This window comes from Macrobrachium rosenbergii, chromosome 8, assembly GCF_040412425.1.
Source record: "Macrobrachium rosenbergii isolate ZJJX-2024 chromosome 8, ASM4041242v1, whole genome shotgun sequence".
In the NCBI taxonomy this organism is placed as follows: domain Eukaryota; kingdom Metazoa; phylum Arthropoda; class Malacostraca; order Decapoda; family Palaemonidae; genus Macrobrachium; species Macrobrachium rosenbergii.
The window spans coordinates 45,526,050-45,546,849 of record NC_089748.1 but is presented as its reverse complement, the minus strand read 5'-3'; the positions used below and the strand labels follow the sequence as shown (position 1 = coordinate 45,546,849).

The following is a 20,800-nucleotide window of genomic DNA, read 5'->3' as shown; positions in this document are numbered from 1 at the left end:
GTATTCTTTGGAAGCTTGAATTTCAAGTCAGTGGCCCCTTTGGTGGGCTTGTTCCATATGAATAGGGTTCAACTTCTGAATACTACTACTACTACTACTACTACTGCTACTGCTGCTAATACTACTACTACTAATAATAATAATAATAATAATAATAATAATAATAATAATTGAACACCGTATTCTTTGGAAGCTTGAATTTCAAGTCAGTGGCCCCTTTGGTGGGCTTGTTCCATATGAGTAGGGTTCAACTTCTGAATAATAATAATAATAATAATAATAATAATAATAATAATAATAATAATAATAATAATAATAATAATAATAATAATAATAATAATAATAATAATAATAATTCCAGGGTTAGAGAAATCTCGTTTTGTAAGCCTTCCCTACGGATAAGATTGCCCTGAACAGTTTTCCTTTTTTTCGATAAAAAAAGGATTTGTTCTTAGCAACTGCAACTTTTAATTTATAAAAGTGGTTTCCCTTGGGGATCAAGTTGAGAGGAGGTAATGTGTCGCTGCCTGTGCCTGGCCGTGCGTGTTAGCCAGTGTGTGTGTGTGTGTGCATATATATATATATATATATATATATATATATATATATATATATATATATATATATATATACATATATATATATATATATATATATATATATATATATACATATATCTGTATGCATATGTATATGTGAATATATATGTATATGTGTGTGTATATACATACATACATATATATGTATATATATATATATATATATATATATATATATATATATATATATATTTCGATAGACCCACAGGGCAATTCCTCTATACCCTTGCACGGTCACCCGACAGAATGATAATAATAATAATAATAATAATAATAATAATAATAATAATAATAATAATAATAATAATAAGCAGGTGTATTCATTAGTGCGAGTCCATCCATAAACTGTTTAAAGTGGCCTTGTCAGAGTTGTCCCTGACCTATTTCTTAAATTTGTACTTCTTGTAACACCACAAACTGACCTCTCTGTTTCCTTTCTAAAGGTACTCCTGTATCCAGGTCACTGTACCGTACCTTTGACCTTTCAGGGATAAAAAAAAAAAAAAGACTCTCAGACCGATATTTTTTCAATAATAATCTTTAGATATTACTGTTCTCGTTATTAAAAAAATATTGTCATGGTAGCATGAGTCTTGAAATGGAGAAATAAATACACAGCTATGGACGGGTGCAAATATATATCTAAAAATAATTCTTTACAGAGAGCTTCCGGGAATCTGTTCGATTCTCCCTTTTCAATTGAAAAGGAGAATCGAACAGATCCCTGAAAGCTCTCTGTATAGATGTATTTTCAGATATATTTCGTTGCTCGTTATAAACTTCCCCGGCGTGTATTTGGCTTCATCTCAAAGGAAATCTCCGAATTGACAGGTGACAAGTAAAGAGGAAGAAGAAGAAGAAGAAATGGAAGAAAACGCTGTCAGCGAGATCATCACTGAAATAAAAGAACAAATGGTTGGAAGAATGTGCATCATTTCTTTTCCCATTTGTCAAAGCGTAACGAGAGTTAGTTCCCACGTCACCAGTAATTCCTGTAATTCAGCGTGTGGTAACAAGGTGCTATACTCTACCCCCCGAGACTGCAATGCAGTGCGCAAGCGCCGGATGGCGAGCGATATGCAGTTGTCAGTTCCTCCAGAAAAAAAATAATATATATATATATATATATATAAATAAATTCGACCGTTTTCCCCGTTTTATACGCTGCAGTGAACACGGTGGGTTAATAGAGATATAAAAGGATGGATGAGTGACTTATTATCTTTTTACCTTTTATTTTGTTTGAAGTTGTCGACGCAAGGAGCTGCAGTTAACCGCGGTCGTAAAACGTCAAACGGATGCTGTTTTTAACTCCTCGTCCAAACTTAGCGTTTGCATTGGTAATGGTCTGCTTCATTTTTAGGTGTGCGGAATGTGCAAGTCATACCACTAATTCTCTCTCTCTACAAGTATATATGCTATATATATATATATATATATATATATATATATATATATATATATATATATATATATATATATATATGTATGTATGTACATGAAGAAAGAAGCGCGTGCTAATCAAAGCAATAACAATATATAAACGAGAACGCTTTATGATGAGACAATACCTTCCCCCTCCCCGTCCTCCCCTCCCCACCCCACCCCAACCCTCACTAGACGCCACCAGCCAGTTGTCCGAAGTCGCATCCCCAGACGGAACGTGACTTAAAAAAGAAATAAAAACTGAGTGGGTGATTTTATTAACACCCAACAATCTTTCAAACCTTTCTGTCAAAGACCGTTAAAATCCCACTAGATGACCCGCTGTTAACTGATTATTTGTACGAAAAATTTCGACAGTTGTGATTATATGAGGCTTAATAACTGCCTTTCAGACTCGCGTCTTGTGTATGTGTTTGTGTGTGTGTGTGAGAGAGAGAGAATGTTTGCATGATTACGTGCCTGGGTGAATGAGTTATGGTTGCACGTGGATGACTGACTGACTCGTTAGCGGATGTAATGTCTGTCTGCTGTCTGCGAATGTGACAGATGTGTATAATGTGCTACAGAGTATCTATCTGAAGGTCAAGCACATAATATGTGAATGTCGGTCTATTTTTTGGTTATTTAGCTAAATGGTCTCACGGGAAAGGGTGCAAACATTGCTACCAGATTTCCTTTTCAGTGATTTCTATAGCATTCCTTTGCAAGGAATCCTTTTAAGATTTATTTATTTTATTTTAGTTTTCTTTTGAGGAGAACAGTACAGTGTTACTACTTGAGTTTGCTTCGCATTTTAATCCCCCAGAAAAAAAAATCAGTCCGGTCTTTTTTCAGATTTCTCTTTCGGAAGAAGATAACACGATGTGATTATTTTTTTCCCCCTTTAGCAAAGAAATTACACGTCGTCCTGTAAAAGAATTTTTTTTTTACAGGAAAAAAACGTAAAAATTGGTGCTACTACAACTTTTCAGAACGGAGGAAATACATAGCACTGCATTTTCATTATAGCAAAATTTCCTTGAATTGTTTTTCTCTTTTAGCCTCCTTGCCAGCAATTTCTATACCAAAAATTAGTGGTGTTGAATATCAGACTTATAGAAGATAGACGTGAATGACATTGTCAGTGTGCTACTTGTGGCGTTGCTGTTCAGTTTAATCCGATTACCGGGCGTTTTCCAGGAGTTTAATTTGGGCAAACATTTTTCTTATATAGCGCCTTAGTTTGATTTACTTTCTCTCTCTCTCTCTCTCTCTCTCTCTCTCTCTCTCTCTCTCTCTCTCTCTCTCTCTCTCTCTCTCTCTCTCACCAAAAATATTTTCCAAAGTTGCGCATTAATGCCCGTGAAAATCTTCTTCCTTTTGACACGATGATAGACTTCGGAGCCCAACCTTGTATGTGCCATGGGCACCGAATTTATTACTCTTGAAGTCTGCGGCCCAGTGACTTAACGACTTGTGCTCACAATTAACGACGCTGTCACGCCAGCTGGACGCACTAACGAACGAAAAAATTAACGACCTACAAGGAGGTTCTAAAAATAAAGACAGAAGAAGCACGCACATGTATACGAGAGAAAGCGGGAAACACAAAGTAAACATTGGTCACTGGTGCGTTCATGATCGTCTCTCGTAGACTTAGGGTGCGTTCACGGGGTTTACGACCCGAAGCCAGTTCAGGCTGCGGATCTGACACGTGTCTCTGTAAGTGTGTTAAAAGCTAAATCATAGAACTCTCCCGTTAGAAAACGAGTGAGAGTGAGACCAGATGAATGTGGCCCCAGGCGATTGTGACAATCGAAGCTCTCCTTTTACACATAAGTCGCGTCCTTGCTCGCCGTAATGATAAGCACTTTTGCGCTGAGATGCAGCGCTTCGATACAGTATTATAAATCCGTCAATTGCCATTCTTCGAAGGCAGTGATATTCCCAGTATTTTTAACGTTGCGCTTTATATCTGGCTGTTAGAATTTTCTGTAATTTTTGTCGTGAGTCAGTTCTTCGTTGATGCCTTTATACAAATACCAGCTCATCTATGTATGTGCAGAACCTTTCCCTAGCTGTTTTATAATCAATCTGTACTTTCACATGACCAGAGTAACTTTGTATCATCATTAAGTTCCAAAAACAACAATTATGGGCTGGGCTTTAATCTACATAAGGGGTTCGATTTTACATTTGAGAATTTATTTTCGAGGCCATTTTACTTGCAGTTATATTATTTACATTAGTGCGAGTGGATGAGCAGTTATATCATTTACATTAGTGCGAGTGGATACGCGGTTGATGATACAAAACATTGATGGGGTACACCAAGATCCCTTCGGGTACACTATCTGTCTAAGCTTGGGAAACTAGTCATAAACTGGCAAGGATGCTCACCCTGAGGTTCTCGAAAACTTACGGGTCAGCAAGAGTTTCTTAGGCTACACAGATGGCTAACGAAAACTTAAGTCTAGTGGAAGAGAGAGAGAGAGAGAGAGAGAGAGAGATAGGATTGGCTACATTTGTGTGATATCAGTGTATCACAAGCGTATCAACCTCATTCATGGTAGTCTATCACAGAATCCTATTAAATCGAATTACTTTCAATTTATAATCTTTTTACAATCAGTTTTAGGCTAAATCTAAGAAAGATGTTTGTTTCAAACGCTCAAGTAACTGACGGATGGGGTACTTGGTGAAAAATTGCAGAAAAGCCTTGACAATGACTGTTGTCCTCCCCTTCCCTCAAAAGAGGCTTCCTTTAGTGATAAGCAATAAGGTGTATTAGTGGCGTGTGCAATCAGGAACTCGCAATACAGTGCAACAACAAGCTAGGTAAGGATTTATTTGTCAAGATCTGGAGTTAGAGCTGATTTTATAAACATAATTTTGTTGAAGACTTTGATTTGGTGGATTTTGGTCTGATATGCTCTTCTCTGAATAAGAAAATGTTCTTAAAATGTGTCCCATTCTGTGCAGGAATGGATAATGAATTTTAATGGACGATTAGACAAATAATTACAATCAACATGTCTAGATAATCAACAGAAAATGTGAATTATAGAAATATTTTCAGATGCCCGCTCACTGATTCAAAGTACAGTGCTACAGAACGACTAGTTATCGGGAATCTCAAAATATGACGTTGAATCTTTACAAAACTATTCTTCTTGGATTTTAATACATTTTTATCTATTTTTCTGTTTATCAATTTTTTCCCTTTTTTAATAAGTGGGGTCTCTTCTTTCTGTATTTCCCTTTACTTCCTCTTACTTCTTCCTAATGAACACATTAATATTCTTTGGAAGCTTGAATTTCAAGTCAGTGGCCCCTTTGGTGGGCTTGTTCCATATGAATAGTTTTCATCTACTGAATAATAATAATAATAATAATAATAATAATAATAATAATAATAATAATAATAATAATAATAATAATAATAATAATAATAATAATAATAATAATAATAATAATAATAATAATAATAATAATAATAATAATAATAATATGGTTATCTGAGAATGTAACACCACCTATTTGACAAATAGTTTGCGATCTCGAAAGAAATGGAGTAAAGTTCAGTATTTTTCCAAATATTACTCGAAAACGGGCATTTCACTGTCCCCGTGTAATGAAGATTCTTGGGTAACTTGTATTGGATTAAATCTCTGCGTGAGAATATCTTGAGCACTTTTCAGTATCTGGAGACGATTTGCTAGACTGTGAGTTTTATTTTCTGGGTATTATTATACTCTACTGGCGTCTACTATCTTCTTCGTTGGGCGAGTGGGTTCCGTTCCCAGCTATAGCACTCTGCTGGCCGCGAGTTCGAATCTCCGACTGGTCAGTGAAGAATAAGAGGAATTTATTTTTCTGTTGATAGAAATTCATTTCTCGATATAATGTGGTTCGGATTCCACAATAAGCTGTAGGTCCCGTTGCTAGGTAGCCAGTTGGTTCTTAGCCACGTAAAATAAATCTAATCCTTCGGGCCAGCCCTCTCTAGGAGAGCTGTTAATCAGCTCAGTGGTCTGGTTAAACTAAGATATACTTTGTTACTAATATTGAAAGGCTCCCGTAGGGGGGGTAGTACCGTCAGTGCACCTCATGCGATGCAATGTAAGCATTGCTTAAGGGTCTTTGCAGCGTCCCTTCGGCCCCTAGCTGCAACTGCTTTCATTCCTTTTACTCTACCTCCGTTCATATTCTCTTACTTCCGTCTAACTGTCCACTTTCTAACAATTGATTCATAGTGCAACTGCGAGGTTTTCCTCCCGTTACACCTTTCAGACTTTTACTGTCAATTTCCGTTTCAGCGCTGAATGGCCTTAGTTGCTCCAGTGCTTGGCGTGTAAGCCTAAAATCTATAAATTAATCAGTATTGAAAGGCCATACAGCAGATTTCCAGTTCAAGCCTGACTTGTAATTCATTTCCAGTATCGATTACGTAAGTGGGTCCTGGAATTTACGGATTGTTTAACCAACTCTTCCCATAGGGGGAGATAGTGTTGTCAGTGCACCTCATGCTGTTCACTGTACGTATTACCCTTCAGCCACTAACTGCTCCCCTTTCATTCCTTTTACTGCACCTTCGCGCATATTCTCTTTCTTCCACCTTACTTTTCACCCTCTCCTCACAATTGTTTCCATATTATCTTCAGCACTGAGTGACCTCTTAGGTCCCAGCGCTTGGCCTTTGGCCTCAGTTTTATATTACATTCCATTCTTTCCAGTTTAGCCAGCTCTACTTTATTCGAGTGCAGTTTGCGTTGTTTACCACTAATCCTGTTCTGTCTCTTCTTCGTTAAAGTTTAAAGAGGAGAAGGTTTACCTTTCATTCAGTAGTAAAATTGTCAACTGGGATGTGAATTTTATCTTTGTATTTTCCTCAGAAGCCTTCCCTTACTAAGGAAATTGGCTTATTGTTTACACACACACACACACACGTACACACACACACATACATACACAGCCGATCCATATATAAGTTTGCGGTATGAAGGTACCTTCGGCCTAGATTCTGAACGGTACGTACCGCCCCTAGGGTTGGGACCTGTCGTCCAGGCCCTCTTTTTCTATTTCCTTTATTTTTTACTCCATGGGCACACTATTTAGTGACTGTATAGTTTTGAAAAGCAAAGGGTTTTTTTTTATTTCGTACAGTTTTCACTAAATATCTTTATCCATTTATTCCCTTTTTTAATACATTAGTGAAGATTTCAATACTCGCTCGAGCGTAAGACTCAGACAATAACCGTGCATTGGATTTTGTAGATCTTATTATCTCGAATTAGACAAGAAAGTGTTTACTTCCGTCGATGAAAATGAAAACATGAGTTTGTGGCATGCGGCTAGCCTTGGCTAACAGTCATCCAAAGCTACCTTTCTGTTGATTCCGCTAACTGAAAGTAAAAGAAGAAAAATTAACGTGGAAGAAACAAGAGTAAATAAGGAAATATGATACGGGGTAAATACGAAATGACGCAAGAGAAAAATATTATGCCTTGGAAGACCGTTTTCTGACAAAAACACAAAGTTAATATATTCAATTATTGAAGAATGGATGAAGACACAACGCCATTAATGTAAAACCCATCAAAGAGAGAGAAAGAAGTAAAATGGAAAGAGATACATCAAAGATGTAAAAAGAAGAAGAGCCGTTATAGAGGCAATACTTTCCTCAATTGAGCATAAAAGTGATGTAACTTCTTCTGCCAAAGAGCTGGAGGACTTTATTCTTGTGTGTTCAGGTATGAGTCTCTTTAGGTAACTAGTGTCTGTTTATCAAAGCACTTTGTAGTTATTAGTAGTATTTTATTTATTTATTTTGGCAATTGTATGATAAATCTATTTCACGTCTAACATCTGTACCGGTCGGCTGTAGCCTATAGCGTAGGCCTGCCATATAAGTTTTTCAGCAAAACAATTGAATGTTTTAATTTATCGCAAGGCAATACCCGAACTATATATTTTTCCGAACGCTTATGTCGCCCCTTTTGTATTTCTGGTTATTATGATTTGTGCAAAACACTCGATTTTGTGTGTGGCCATCCCCCTTTAGCCTATATTGCGAGCCGAGGTGTGACCCCAGTAGGAATCAGTGAATTGTACCTACAGGACTAGTTGAAAATTCACAAGCCAATTAACCTAGTAAGCAATTGGAAGGAATATAAGGTTCATGTTGATGAACTTATAAAATTACGAAAACTATGTGGCGGTGATGTCCAAATTCTACCTCCCCTAACCTAACCTAGGGTGTCAGTCCTATCCAACCCTGGTTCCCTGTAAATCATAAAATAAAAGTCGTCGACCAGAATATTTACCACCTTACTGTATGTTTTTGTTTTTGTTCATGTTATTTACTGTTTTTTGTTTATGTTTTTACGCTCACCCCCAAGGAGCTGGTACTAAATGTGCCTGTTTTGCACTTAAACCAGAGGATTGGAGTAGTATTCTTCAATTTTACTTTTTTCCCAGCCTTATGTTACACGCCAGGTTCTAAACTTCATATCTGTTACCTTAAAGTTAGAAGGTACACAGCTAGAAGGCACAAATTCCTTCTTCCAGGTCTGGTTATTGACATCTTCAGTTAATGAAACAGTGCTTAATGAATGAAAGGCAATCATCAGTGTTTTGCATATTGATTTTGCATACAAAAGACATCACTTATCTCCATCACCAGTTTTTACAGAGTTTTTGTCACTGATTGGTGCAGTAATTGATATAAAGTTTGAGGTACTTACATACATGCCTTAAGTAATTAAATCCATTTTCCTGGAAAAGTAACATATATGAAGCTGTGTAAAAATGAGCAAGTCATTGACATCACATCTACAACTAATTTTGTTGATAATGAAATGTCTGTGAACTACAAATTAACTGATTCATAGAGTTCCTCATAGAATAAGAATAGTTCAAATAATTACTTGACCTCCCTTGTAAATTACCCTTCAGGTAAGTTCCTGATAGTTTTAAAGCGATCTCGGAACTCATTTACTCAGGTTGCTCTACACCATCTGTGACATTTTAATCAACAGCTTTTTTAGTTATGTAATATAAATAAATAATGCAGATGTATTTCTTTACAGAAAAACTTGCCCGTCTCCAAATGCATGTTGTGACCAGGCTGTGGATCCTTAATCTAATAAAAAAACAGAAGAAATCAGTTTCTTATTCACAATGGAAGAATTTCAGATATCAAGATCACACAAGAAGATGCTTCTTGTGCACAGGAATTTCAAAGTATGTCATAGATTTGTATTAGAGAAAACTGTTATAACTGTTCATATAAAAACAGTTGGAATCATATAGATAATTATTCAGAAGTTAATGTGACAATATCTTTGTCTTATCTTGAGGGGATTATAAATAAAAAATGTGTACTTTAAAAGGGGATGATTGTCTATAATTAAAGGTACGTCATATTATAAAGTTGCTGAAAAGTATCACTTTAGAAAGCCAAGAAGCACTCTAGTATGCTGCTTGATTTGAAACATAAAACTGTTCCAGTTGTGCCACCAGACTGTATTACTTTATTTTTTTCAGACCATCAGTAACTGTAGATGCCAGTCAGCCTGTGAAAGATGACTTGGAGCACCTCCATAAAATTCGTAACATTGGAATTATGGCTCACATAGATGCAGGTAATGAGTATTGCAGTTTTTCACCTCACTTTCGTCTTTACTGTCTTGCTGGTGGGTAAAATCCAAATAGTAATTTACCCTGTAAATCTGAAGCAATTACTCTTTTCTGATTTTGATATGGAAATAGGGCTGTCTGCATAAAACTAATGTGTTATACCTTTTAATTGAATGTTTTAGCACATATGTTGTGTTATTAAATGTTGCATGGAATATTCTAATGATAGGAGGTCGGGAATGTTTTCTGATTGAAAAAAAAAGTAATGGATAAGTTAATTTTGTAAATTAAAACTAAAATAATCTGTTGTAAGACCCACAACCTGGTTCCATTAGTCCTGAGAGTCTTTTCATTTCCTGACTACCTTTGGTAATTTATGTTCCTTTTTCCTTTGCATCCCTCTGTGTGCTTCATAAATTTACTACCTGTTTAATAAATTGGATGAGTGTTGCTCTTTTGTTCTGTGTAGTTTTGCTTGGGTTATGGTCATTCTTACTCTTTTCTTTCATCCTTTAATTTACTGGACTGATATAAAGTACAGCATGAAAATATGAAAATTCAACTCTGTAAATAAAATATGGATGAATAAAATATAAATAAAAAACTGAAAATGTATTATGAAGAGTAATGCATTAATTCGGCCATTTTATCAGTTCACAATTTTCTGTTCACTCCAACTTGGCTTGATGGTTCAGGAACAAGATCCTATTGTGTATCTGTGAATATATGTAATTCCTTTTGTGGAAAGAGGAAAGATTTTTTGTTTCTTAATTACCAATCCAACATTAATTTCAGGCAAGAAGTTTCTTGAGAATGTCAGTAATGCACTGCAGTGCTTTGATGTACTGTATGACGAACTGTTTCATGTGATTTTACAGGAAAGACCACTACCACGGAGCGAATGCTTTTTTACAGTGGCCTTACTCGCACAGTTGGTGAAGTTCATGATGGAGATACTGTTATGGATTATATGGAACAAGAGAGAAATAGAGGTAGGTAAACCTTAAGTTAATTCTGAATAATAGAGCAATCTATTTTTTTTCTCTCTCTCAGTACAAAGCCATTACTTTAATGTTGCATTTGTATGTCTGCAAAACTTTCAGATACTCCACAGAAGAAGAAAAAGAATAAATCCAACCATTCACCTGGCAGTCCATATATCCAGGTCCCACTGGCCCGGCCCTCTGGGGGCAGTCTGAGCCACTGTTTTTTTGTTGGCTGAACCAGTTGCACAGAACAAAGGGGTAAACAAAAAAAATGAATTTTTTCATGTATTTGTGTTTCACTTCACACCCATTACTTTACATTAGCCTGAAAGGCATATGGGTGGGAAGGCTTCTGTAGCTGCTGCCCCATACAATAGATAAATAAAACCAGGCCCAGGTGGAGCCAAGGGAACATCTAGAGAAAGTTTCTGTTGTACCCAAAATTCTAGGGACTTACAAGAGGTTAAGAGTTTAACGAAAATCTTTATAGCAGGGGTTTGGGATATACAGTTTGGACTGATAAAACATTGGCCTGCTGCTCCCACCTGGCCATTCGAGATATTGAAAGTTTATTGTTTTAGAACTCAGAAATGGCTTTTAAATAGGCTGATGAAAATTCTTCAGAGGTATCATGTCAAATTGAGTTACATCAGAACTTTCCATTAAAACTTGGAGAGGTTAAAGCACCCAAATTTTGTGTCATGTTACCTTCACTGAGTATGCCTGGTTTTCAGAAGTACTATAGATAAGCCCACATACTACCTGGTCTGAGCCACTGGTAAATCTTGTTCTTAATTCTATCAAGGCTATGCCATTGGTTATCTAAAGTTATGGAGAGTTAGATATGGCATACCGTACTAGCTCTAAGGTTAAAGCAATAAGTTGATATTATTTCCATATTCCCTTTATTAACGTAATCATTATTATTTCAAATATTTCACAGGTTTCCATGAAAGTTTGTCCTGCATATTAATAATTGTTTCCTAAAGTTATAAAAAGAATCACTCAAGAGAGAGAAGTATTTACTTTACAGTGCAGTTGTTTTAGTTTTAGTATCATTGCATGTCTTAATGCATAGTGATGCTGAATTTGTAAGTATAGCACGTGCATAATATGCGTGAGTATAGTGTACTGTACTGTACTTTACTATCTAAAGTTCTGTTATTTTTTATTTTTCTTCTGTAGGCATAACCATCACATCTGCTGCTATCACTTTCCCGTGGAATGACCACCGAGTAAACTTGGTGGATACCCCTGGCCACGTGGATTTTACCATGGAAGTCGAACGAGCCCTTAGAGTACTGGATGGTGCTGTTGCAATTTTTGATGCCTCAGCAGGTATGAGTCTTTGAAGTTGTGTGTGTTGATCTTGCCTTATTATGTGTTAATCCTGCCTTGATAACATCCAATACATGTACAGTACTATATATGTTGTGTGAAGTAGATTTAGATTTGGGAGGGAATATATTGCAATTTTAAATTACTTCTGATAGTAGACAGCTGCTTTATTATTAGGTAATAGATTAGTATTAAAGTAGGTCAAGACAGTTAAAATTGGAAGATGACTTCCAAATTTTATAAGTCATTACTATATATTGACTATATTCTTTTCAGGGGTTGAAGCACAGTCCATTACAGTTTGGCGGCAGGCTAATTCATACCAGGTACCCCGTTTATGCTATCTAAATAAAATGGATAAACCCAATGCTGATGTGTCACTCTGTTTAGATTCCATTAAAGAGAAGCTCCATGCTACACCCTTACTTTTACAGCTTCCGTTAGTTCAGGGTGATGCCTTTAGTGGTGTTATAGATCTGATTACCATGAAGAAACTCATCTGGAACTCAAAAAAAAGGTGAGCAAAAATACATCTCATAATGCACAATTTTGATTTAACTTTGAAAATTATTAAAAAAGATGCAGTAATTCGTTTCGTATTGAATCCTATTCTAAGTAGTGATTACAAGCAGTCCCTGGTTTATGATGTTTATGACGGGGGTTCCCTTCCGACACTGCATCGTAAGCCAAAGATCGTCGTAAACCAAAAATCATCGAAAATCATAAGAAAACCTTACTTTTAATCATTTGGGTGTCTTGTAAATGACATAAAGTGCGTTTTCATTGTGTTTTTCATCAAAAACCTCCAAATTCTTACTGGGGAAATAATTTTTGGCGAATATATTTGAAGAGCATTGTAAACTCGGAATGTCATAAGCCAAGCCCTTCGTAACCTGGGAACTGCCTGTATTTGCAATACAGTACGTCATATAGTGCTATGGTTTGATATTTTTTACACCGCAGAGATTACGGGAGAAGCTTCATCAAAGAAACATTGAATGCGGATGATGAAATGTGGGATCAAGCATTTCTGGCAAGGTGTGAATTAACTGATAAGCTGACTGACATGGATTTAGACATGGCAGAGTACGTGCTTGAAAAGGAATCCATTGAAAACATCCCTACAGAGTTGTTAATGGAAGCTATACGCAGAGTGACACTGAAGCAGGTAATGGAGTATATATGATCGGTAACCCGGTAAATTTACTGTTAGTGTTCGCTGTATTTTAGATTTACTTTTTGAAGCTTGGATACTTATATTCTTGTCTTCAGGTAGATGCCAGAGCTATTTAATTAGCTTAATCCAGAGGTGCCTCCAAGACTCATGGTCTATCTGATGGGGACACCTTTAATGAAGATAATTTGAAAATCGGGTATTTGAATCACCTCCAATTTATTCTTGAACCGGCCTGTAGTACCTGCACAAAGTAATGTTTCAGAACTTCAGCTGATAGTTGTTGAACCATTTTTAGTTCCAGTTTCTCTCTTTGCTGGATGTAGCTTAGCTACTACTTAGGGAAAATTGATTCCTGTGGTTTATTTATAACTTTTGATATCTTAAATAAACATTTAAATGTTTATTATCTTAAATGTTTATTTTTACTGACTTCTTATTCAGCACTTTTTTAGAGAATACAAATTAAGTTGTTCTATGCACATGATATGTCTAAGGTGTCTGCTTGATGGTATTAGGTTAGTTGTTTTTGCTTGTACTACTAGTAATCTTTCCATGGCCTTTTGGGAATGTGACCTGAATTGATCAGCATACTCTAAAGTAGGATGTAATTAGTGCTTCATACAGGCTTAGTGTTGGCTCTTTTTTCTTAGTAATTAATTGATGTTTAATGTATCTTAGTATAGCCTTACGATAGCCTTACAATAGCCTGAAATGTGCACCAGCTCAAATTCCTGACACGCAGAAATTTTAAAGAAAATGGTTAGGATTATGTTAGACTTTGAAACACTGGATTTTAAAACTAGGAACATAGTAAAGTCCAACCTCTTTAAACCGGCACCCTTGGGTACTACAGTGGGTCCCAGTACATTTCGTACACCATGGGACTTCATTGGGTCTTGCCACTTGACCTGATCGTTTTCTAAGGACTCAGCTTGGTTCATAGTGCATGCAGTCGGGTCTGGGTTAGTCAACTTTTTTTACCTCCCTCCTGAATTGTGATTTGGGCTCAATAAGAATGATGTGTTGTGGTAAAACAAGTAAGTTTTTAAAACATAAACCAAGGTTTTTTGTATAAAGCCATCAATTATGAATTTTAATGTCTACCTCCCAGCTCCTCATTCTCAAGCGTTCAAGAATCAATCCAAGTGTGTAATCAGCAGAACTGCTATAAAAACTTGATTTTTACAAGAAGTGGGGTTATGTTAATACTCCCCTGAAGGCAAGGGATGTGACTCTCATATTTGAGTACTTTAATTATTGACTTTCATAAATACTGTAACACAGAGTATTGTTTTTACTTAAGACTCCAGAACTTTTATAGAATCTTATATGTTTAAATTGCTGATATGATTATACATAATTTATAGACCATGCCAGTATACTTTTAGGGTGATAATTAATTACTTTTACAGGATGCTGTGCCCGTCCTCCTAGGTAGTTCTTACAAAAATATCGGAGTGCAGCCACTTCTAGATGCAGTTATTGATTATTTACCATCACCGTTGGACATCGTTCATGAGACAGTAAAACTCTATTCTCCTTCATTATGCGCCATGGCATTTAAAATAATCCATAATAAGCAACGAGGTGGTATGCTCACTTTTTTGCGCATCTACTCTGGACATTTGGAGCAAGTACAGTATGCTTATTGTTCTTGTATTATTATTATTAATATTATTATTATTATTATTATTATTATTATTATTATTATTATTATTATTATTATTATTATTATTGTTATGGTATACCCCCTGTAACTAGGGTAATTAGGATACTGCCAGGAAAAACTGCATCTGAATTGTTACAAGAACCATTATGATACAAAAGTCCCAGGCTATGTGAATTTGAATTGAAATTTATTGCCTATAAGATAATTGGCTCATGAGAATTTATTTATCATTTTTTCTAAAAATAAAAAGTTAAATTGATTAGTTTTATCACAAACTTGTTGCTTTATGGTAGCCTAATTGTGTGTCCAGCTCAGTTTTCAGAAATGTTCCAGACGAGGAATTCCCACGTGACTGGCTGTGTGATTTATTGATTTATCTCCAGAAATAGTAGTCTGTGATATTTCCTATAGGTTGACACCACCCACAGGTCAGATTCCAGGAAGAAGTTACCTGGTAGAGGAAAGGATCTAGCTTATTTATAAAATCATCTAGACTGGGCATTTGGAATTTTAAATAAATGAGGTGTCACCATGGGCTTATCATTGCAAAGTTTTAGTCCTTTACCATCCATACTATCCTTAACATCATCAAGGTTGATACCAAAGGAAACAAACATTCAAAATTCAAAAATAACAAAGAAAGCTATTAGTAAAACTAATATGAGTTACAGATGCTAAAGCAGATCATCACTGAATTAATTAATCTATAAAACTGATGACAACATTAAGCCTGATAATTACGGAAAACTTGACGATGTAGATAAATTGCACTTATCGTACGGACACTGAAAACAGTAATAATACATCAAGTGAAGTGAAAAGAATGCTAAACATACTGGCATTCAAGGAACTACAGCGATCAAATAGTCACAGTATAATAAGTGTTGCTCCAATAAATTCTGATACATACAAGTACAGTAATGACTTTAAAAATGACTTGACTACCACCAGAAGTGCGTAATGTTCCTGAATGCATGCCTTACCAGGTGGAAATGTTCTTCCTCTGGAATTTGTTTGTGGGAGTGGTGACCACACAGGCTTTTGTAAATTGATGGCTTTTTGCTAAAACAAATGTGAAATTTATATTACTGTGTGTATCCTTGTCTGAGCTATTCTTTCAGGGCATTTAGCTATTTATTATACAGTGTTCTTCAGTTCAGTAAGACTCTTTTCACATTAGGCTTTTCCATTTATTTCCAGGGTCAAAGAATATTTAATGTCAACAATGAGGTTATGGAAAAAATTGGACGTGTCATGATAGCTTTTGCTGATGAGTTCAAAGAAGTTGGCAGCATCAAATCTGGAAACATTGTAGTTGTCACAGGTCTTAAGGTAGGCTGATTTAATGTGAACTTTGGATTTTACGTCAAAATTTCCCTTTCACAAATTTGTTTCTTTGTGTGCCTCATTATTGGTTGTTTTTTCCCAAGCCTTATCATTAACATACTTTTATATATTTTGTGGAATTTTTTCATTTTGATTTTACTTAATATTCATTAATTTCAAATGATAATTCTCATGGAAGGTCAAGGTAGTTTTATGTTATATTTACATAGTGTAACTAATAAGTGCTATTTAATTGATATTATTGTGTATTGTCTTCTCCTTGCTTTGTATGCTGTATTTGTATGCTTTCACATACAAATACAGTACATGTTACTTTCCATATCTTGTGATCTAGGTTTTTGTATTGCATCTTGAAACTATGAACCCATTATATCTAGCAGGAGTGTCGTACACTCTGACGTAGTTTTGTTTCGCCACAAACCCATCACTGTTTTACACCCAATTTTTGTGGTCTCCACTGTCCTACTTATTGCAGCCATTAGCCTAATTGACAGAAGAGTAGGTACTGTAGCATCTCTATACATGTGCCACATATTTGTAGAACCACAGGTATATAGCCATCACCTATGTCACTTTTCATGTGTTTGCTTAAGGAAGATAGAGCCTCCTGATGAATCTGCAAAGGAATGTTTGTCAAAGCACACCCATTCCTGGCTAGAGGGACCACAAATTATATTTCGTGTTTGACACCAGCTTCCCTAAGAAGGGAATGTGGCCTATGTCTGTCATCCACAATTGTAGGAGCAGCTGAAGTTGAAGAATTTCTGCAACAGAGGTTAAAATTTCTAGACTCAGCACTAAGGAGCACACAATAAGGAGCATCATGGTAATGTCCATGCTCAGGTAAATTGACTTTCCAAGGAGTTTAGGCCTTAATTGTTCCAGGTAATTGGAAGACCCAGATACTGGTACAGGCCATTTGCACAGGTACCTTAGCAATCTGATACTTTGCCTTTTGGCCCAAAATGGAGCTGAGGAGAATATTTTAGTAAAAACTCAAGAGAGGTTTATGCTAGCCCAAGACAAGGGCCTCTGTACTTGAGCATCTTACTTCACAACATGAACCATAGAAGTATCCTTGCAGACCAATGGGTGGGAACCTGAAAAGACATGACTTTCAGGTCCACAGACACTTGAAAGTCATGCATCCAAAATAAGTAATGAATGGTAGCTACTATCTCCATCTGAAAGAATGTTCAAGTCTTAACAGAAGACATTGATTTGACATCCTGATGTTGATGATGGATCTTCAGCCCTGAGGCCTTATGGATCACAAATAGCCAACCGCAGTAGCCTTTTAGAGTTTCATACACATCCTTTATGACTTTCATCCTTATCATCGACCTCACCTCATTGTTAGACGCAAGGAACTTCTCTAAGCCCCGTAAGTGGGAGTCTAGTTAAATCCAAACTACTGACAATGGAGGGCTTGCCTCCAATACATTCTTTTGCTCATGGCTACCTCTAGCCTCTTTTTTTTTTTAATCTTACAAATACAGAATATTATATCAACCACATATATTAAGACTTCTGTTTTGTGATCCTTGTGCGTGCTGTTGTTTTTCTGGTTATGGTATTCACTCCGTTTCAACTGAGCCCAATTTTGGTTGAAGGACCCTGCCTAACATTTCCCTTTATCAGATGTGCAGGCAACCAAGTTGGATTCTTCTGCTTTTGAATGTGTATGGAAAGGAATCTGAAACTCTAAAAGCACTTGCAAATTGACAGATTTAGAGTGCCAAAACAAATGAAATTTGATTGAAAAAACTTACGTAATACTGTATTGTAACTATCCTGCATTTACTTCTCTTCATTTTTAGCAAGAGGAAAATTTGTTTTTACCCCAAATTTGTACCATGTTTAAGCATAGTAATTCTCAACAGGAAACTAGAACTGGAGATACATTAGTTGCAAGTCAGTCTGTAGCCAAGAGTGTGAAGAAGGAAGCATTGAAGAACAAGACAGAAGTACCTTTGTTGATGGGCTTGCAAATTCCTGATCCAGTTTTCTTCTGCTCAATAGGTATAGCATTTTGCATCCAATTTCAGGTGTTTTTGTTGGTACTAGTTCAGGCTGACCAAAGGATTATCTTGGTTAAGGTTGCTGTGAGACAAATGGTTACCACTCCTATAGCCTGTAATATGTATTGTTGTCTTTTTACATTTGTTTATTTTGGTTATTTTCAGAGGCACCATCTCTTTCCCAGACTAAACTTCTTGAAGAAGCATTAGATCAATTGCAAAAAGAAGATCCAAGCTTGAGGGTGACTAGCGATGAAGACACAGGACAAACAGTTCTTTCTGGTTAGGAATGTTCAAATGTTTATGTGACATTGCTTGTGAACTATAAATTTATGTATGTGTTTTTCATAATTTCATTGTAGTTTCTGTGTCTAGGCTACCCATGATGATGTAAATGATAATTTATGAACTCATGGATGTATGAAAATAAGATTCCTTAACTGGATGAATCTTTTTATATCTTTACTGGAAAACATTTAACCTTGACAACTCATCCCATTTAAACCTCTACACAAAACTCGTCATGTATTTAATTACATATGCAAGGGGGGGAAGGGGAAAAGAAGTACTTCATCATGGTGATGTTTAAAATCTTGTGTTATAGTGGCAATGTAAGCAAGCTGTAATTATACAAAAGTATAATGACCATATTTAAAGATTTAGTAATAAGGGCACGCCTACCTAAAATTTGCTTGTGAACTTCTCCAATGCAGGAATGGGAGAGCTACACCTGGATATCATCAGAGATCGTATTCATAAAGAGTACAAAGTCGAAGCAGAGCTGGGGCCACTGCAAGTAGCATATAAGGAAACCTGCAGGTCAACTGATATTCATACTTCTGATATAAATAAGACAATTGGTAAGGAATGATTTTTACAGCATTTTAGAAGTACCTGTACTGTAGAAGCCTAAGTAAAACACATCAGATTTTGATATTAAAGTGAAAAGTAATTGTTTCATCACATATCAATTTCTATACAGTACTTCTTCAGATACTTCACATAAGAAGAATCCTTCAAGTTCATCTCTGTTCAAATTTTTAAAATTCCCTGTTCCAGTTTTCACATCTCATTTAAGAACTAAATCCTTTGGGCAAGTCCCATGAAAGTCTGGAGATTGGAATCTGTGATCTTGTTAAACTAATTATAATAATATTATCAACCTGTTCAGGGGAGGCTAACCAGCGTGTTAAGATAACACTCTCTATAGAACCAGATATCAGCTATAAACATAAGGCTGTTGCACTGGCAAGGACAAAAGAAAATCAAGAGGTAAGCAACATTTTTTTTCATTTGATGCTAAAATTCAAGTTTGGGAATTATGGATTACATTCCTACTTGTTTTTACTGTAGTAAACTTTGTACAGTAACATCAATAATTTATTTTCAATATTGATATTCTAAACAATAGTGGATGGAATGGATTTAAGCAGTCTACTTTATTTCTTGCACATATAAGTGTTTGTAGAAAGCCTTAAAGTCTGTTATCATGTTTAACATAATAGTTAAAGGTTACCAGGAAAGTTTTACAAAAGGAAGCCAGTTCATGTATGAATTATCTACTAGTTACTGCTACATAAAAGGTCACAGTTTTATCTGGTATGTACTGTAAAGGATGCCTCATTATCATCATCATTCATGTGTTTTTTATCATCTTTTTCCTGCAGTGGATTAAAGTTCTGATGACGTCTTGCCATTCATTCATATCTCGTTCAGTTGCTACCTGAATTTTCACTTGCTCAGTGTCATCATTCATATCCTTTCTCCAGGATTTCCCAATCCCTCCCAACACCTGTATCCTGCCTCTTCCTAATCAAGCACTTTGAATACCAAACGCACTTCTTCCCATTTCATTACATGCTTGGTCTCTGAACACCAAAACTTTACTAAGTACTCATTTGCAATACAATTTTGCTGAAAATCTCAGCATTCTATAGTCATACTTTTCAGAATCCCCCTTCATTTTCTTGGTAATGGTCCAGGTCTCTGCTTTATACAAACAGGTCTTACTCATGCATCGTAAATATTTGCTGTTCAACGTTAAATGTAAACCTGCTTTTGTAAAGAATTTGTTCTTAAGCTGTTTTTGCGTGCTTTGCATTTTCCTGTGGGAAAATTTATTCCCCTATAATTTTCACATTTTGGAGCATCATCTTTCCATTGTGTATCCCTATTTTTCAGGTTCTGTCTCCTTTTTTTTGTTTCCAGAGCCTTTTATGTGTTTTGAGTAGTATATTTATAATTAAAATTTGCCTCCCTTTTTTTTTGGCAGAATTTAGGTTCAATTCGCCGCCATATCATGAATGCTGTAAATCAAGGAGTGAGTTCAGCATTGAACAGTGGGCCTGTTTTAGGCTTTCCAGTGGTCGATGTCAAAGTGAGCCTTCACTGGCTAGAAACTGGTCATAAAACTTCAGAGACAATAGTCGCAGCAACTGCAGCACAATGTGTTCATCAGGTAACATAGGAGCTTAGACATTGTACAGATTTATAAATTAATATGAATCAGTTATTTCTGTTTTGTTAAATATTTTTTACACTTGAACAAGGGACGTGAATGCTGTAAACAGAAAAAAAGTAAATTAACAAATAATAAA

At 35.9% G+C, this 20,800-nt stretch overlaps 1 protein-coding gene across 2 annotated transcripts in view; it reads left to right on the top strand.

Moving 5' to 3' along the window:
* The window catches only part of mRRF2 (mitochondrial ribosome recycling factor 2), a 57,904-nt gene that overhangs the window by 36,427 nt on the left and 677 nt on the right, over nucleotides 1–20,800 (top strand). Inside the window, exons 1-14 of one of the 2 annotated variants that reach the window (XM_067107669.1) lie at nucleotides 7,669–7,777; nucleotides 9,116–9,269; nucleotides 9,573–9,670; nucleotides 10,544–10,657; nucleotides 11,837–11,989; nucleotides 12,266–12,506; nucleotides 12,953–13,157; nucleotides 14,579–14,800; nucleotides 16,036–16,167; nucleotides 18,066–18,204; nucleotides 18,369–18,485; nucleotides 18,917–19,063; nucleotides 19,375–19,475; nucleotides 20,476–20,661. In XM_067107669.1, the coding sequence (XP_066963770.1) occupies nucleotides 9,136–9,269; nucleotides 9,573–9,670; nucleotides 10,544–10,657; nucleotides 11,837–11,989; nucleotides 12,266–12,506; nucleotides 12,953–13,157; nucleotides 14,579–14,800; nucleotides 16,036–16,167; nucleotides 18,066–18,204; nucleotides 18,369–18,485; nucleotides 18,917–19,063; nucleotides 19,375–19,475; nucleotides 20,476–20,661 (1,989 nt within the window). In that variant the 5' untranslated portion in view covers nucleotides 7,669–7,777; nucleotides 9,116–9,135. Of the gene's footprint in view, nucleotides 1–7,668; nucleotides 7,778–9,115; nucleotides 9,270–9,572; nucleotides 9,671–10,543; nucleotides 10,658–11,836; nucleotides 11,990–12,265; nucleotides 12,507–12,952; nucleotides 13,158–14,578; nucleotides 14,801–16,035; nucleotides 16,168–18,065; nucleotides 18,205–18,368; nucleotides 18,486–18,916; nucleotides 19,064–19,374; nucleotides 19,476–20,475; nucleotides 20,662–20,800 lie in introns of those variants that run through there. The other variant, XM_067107670.1, reaches the window with a different exon arrangement.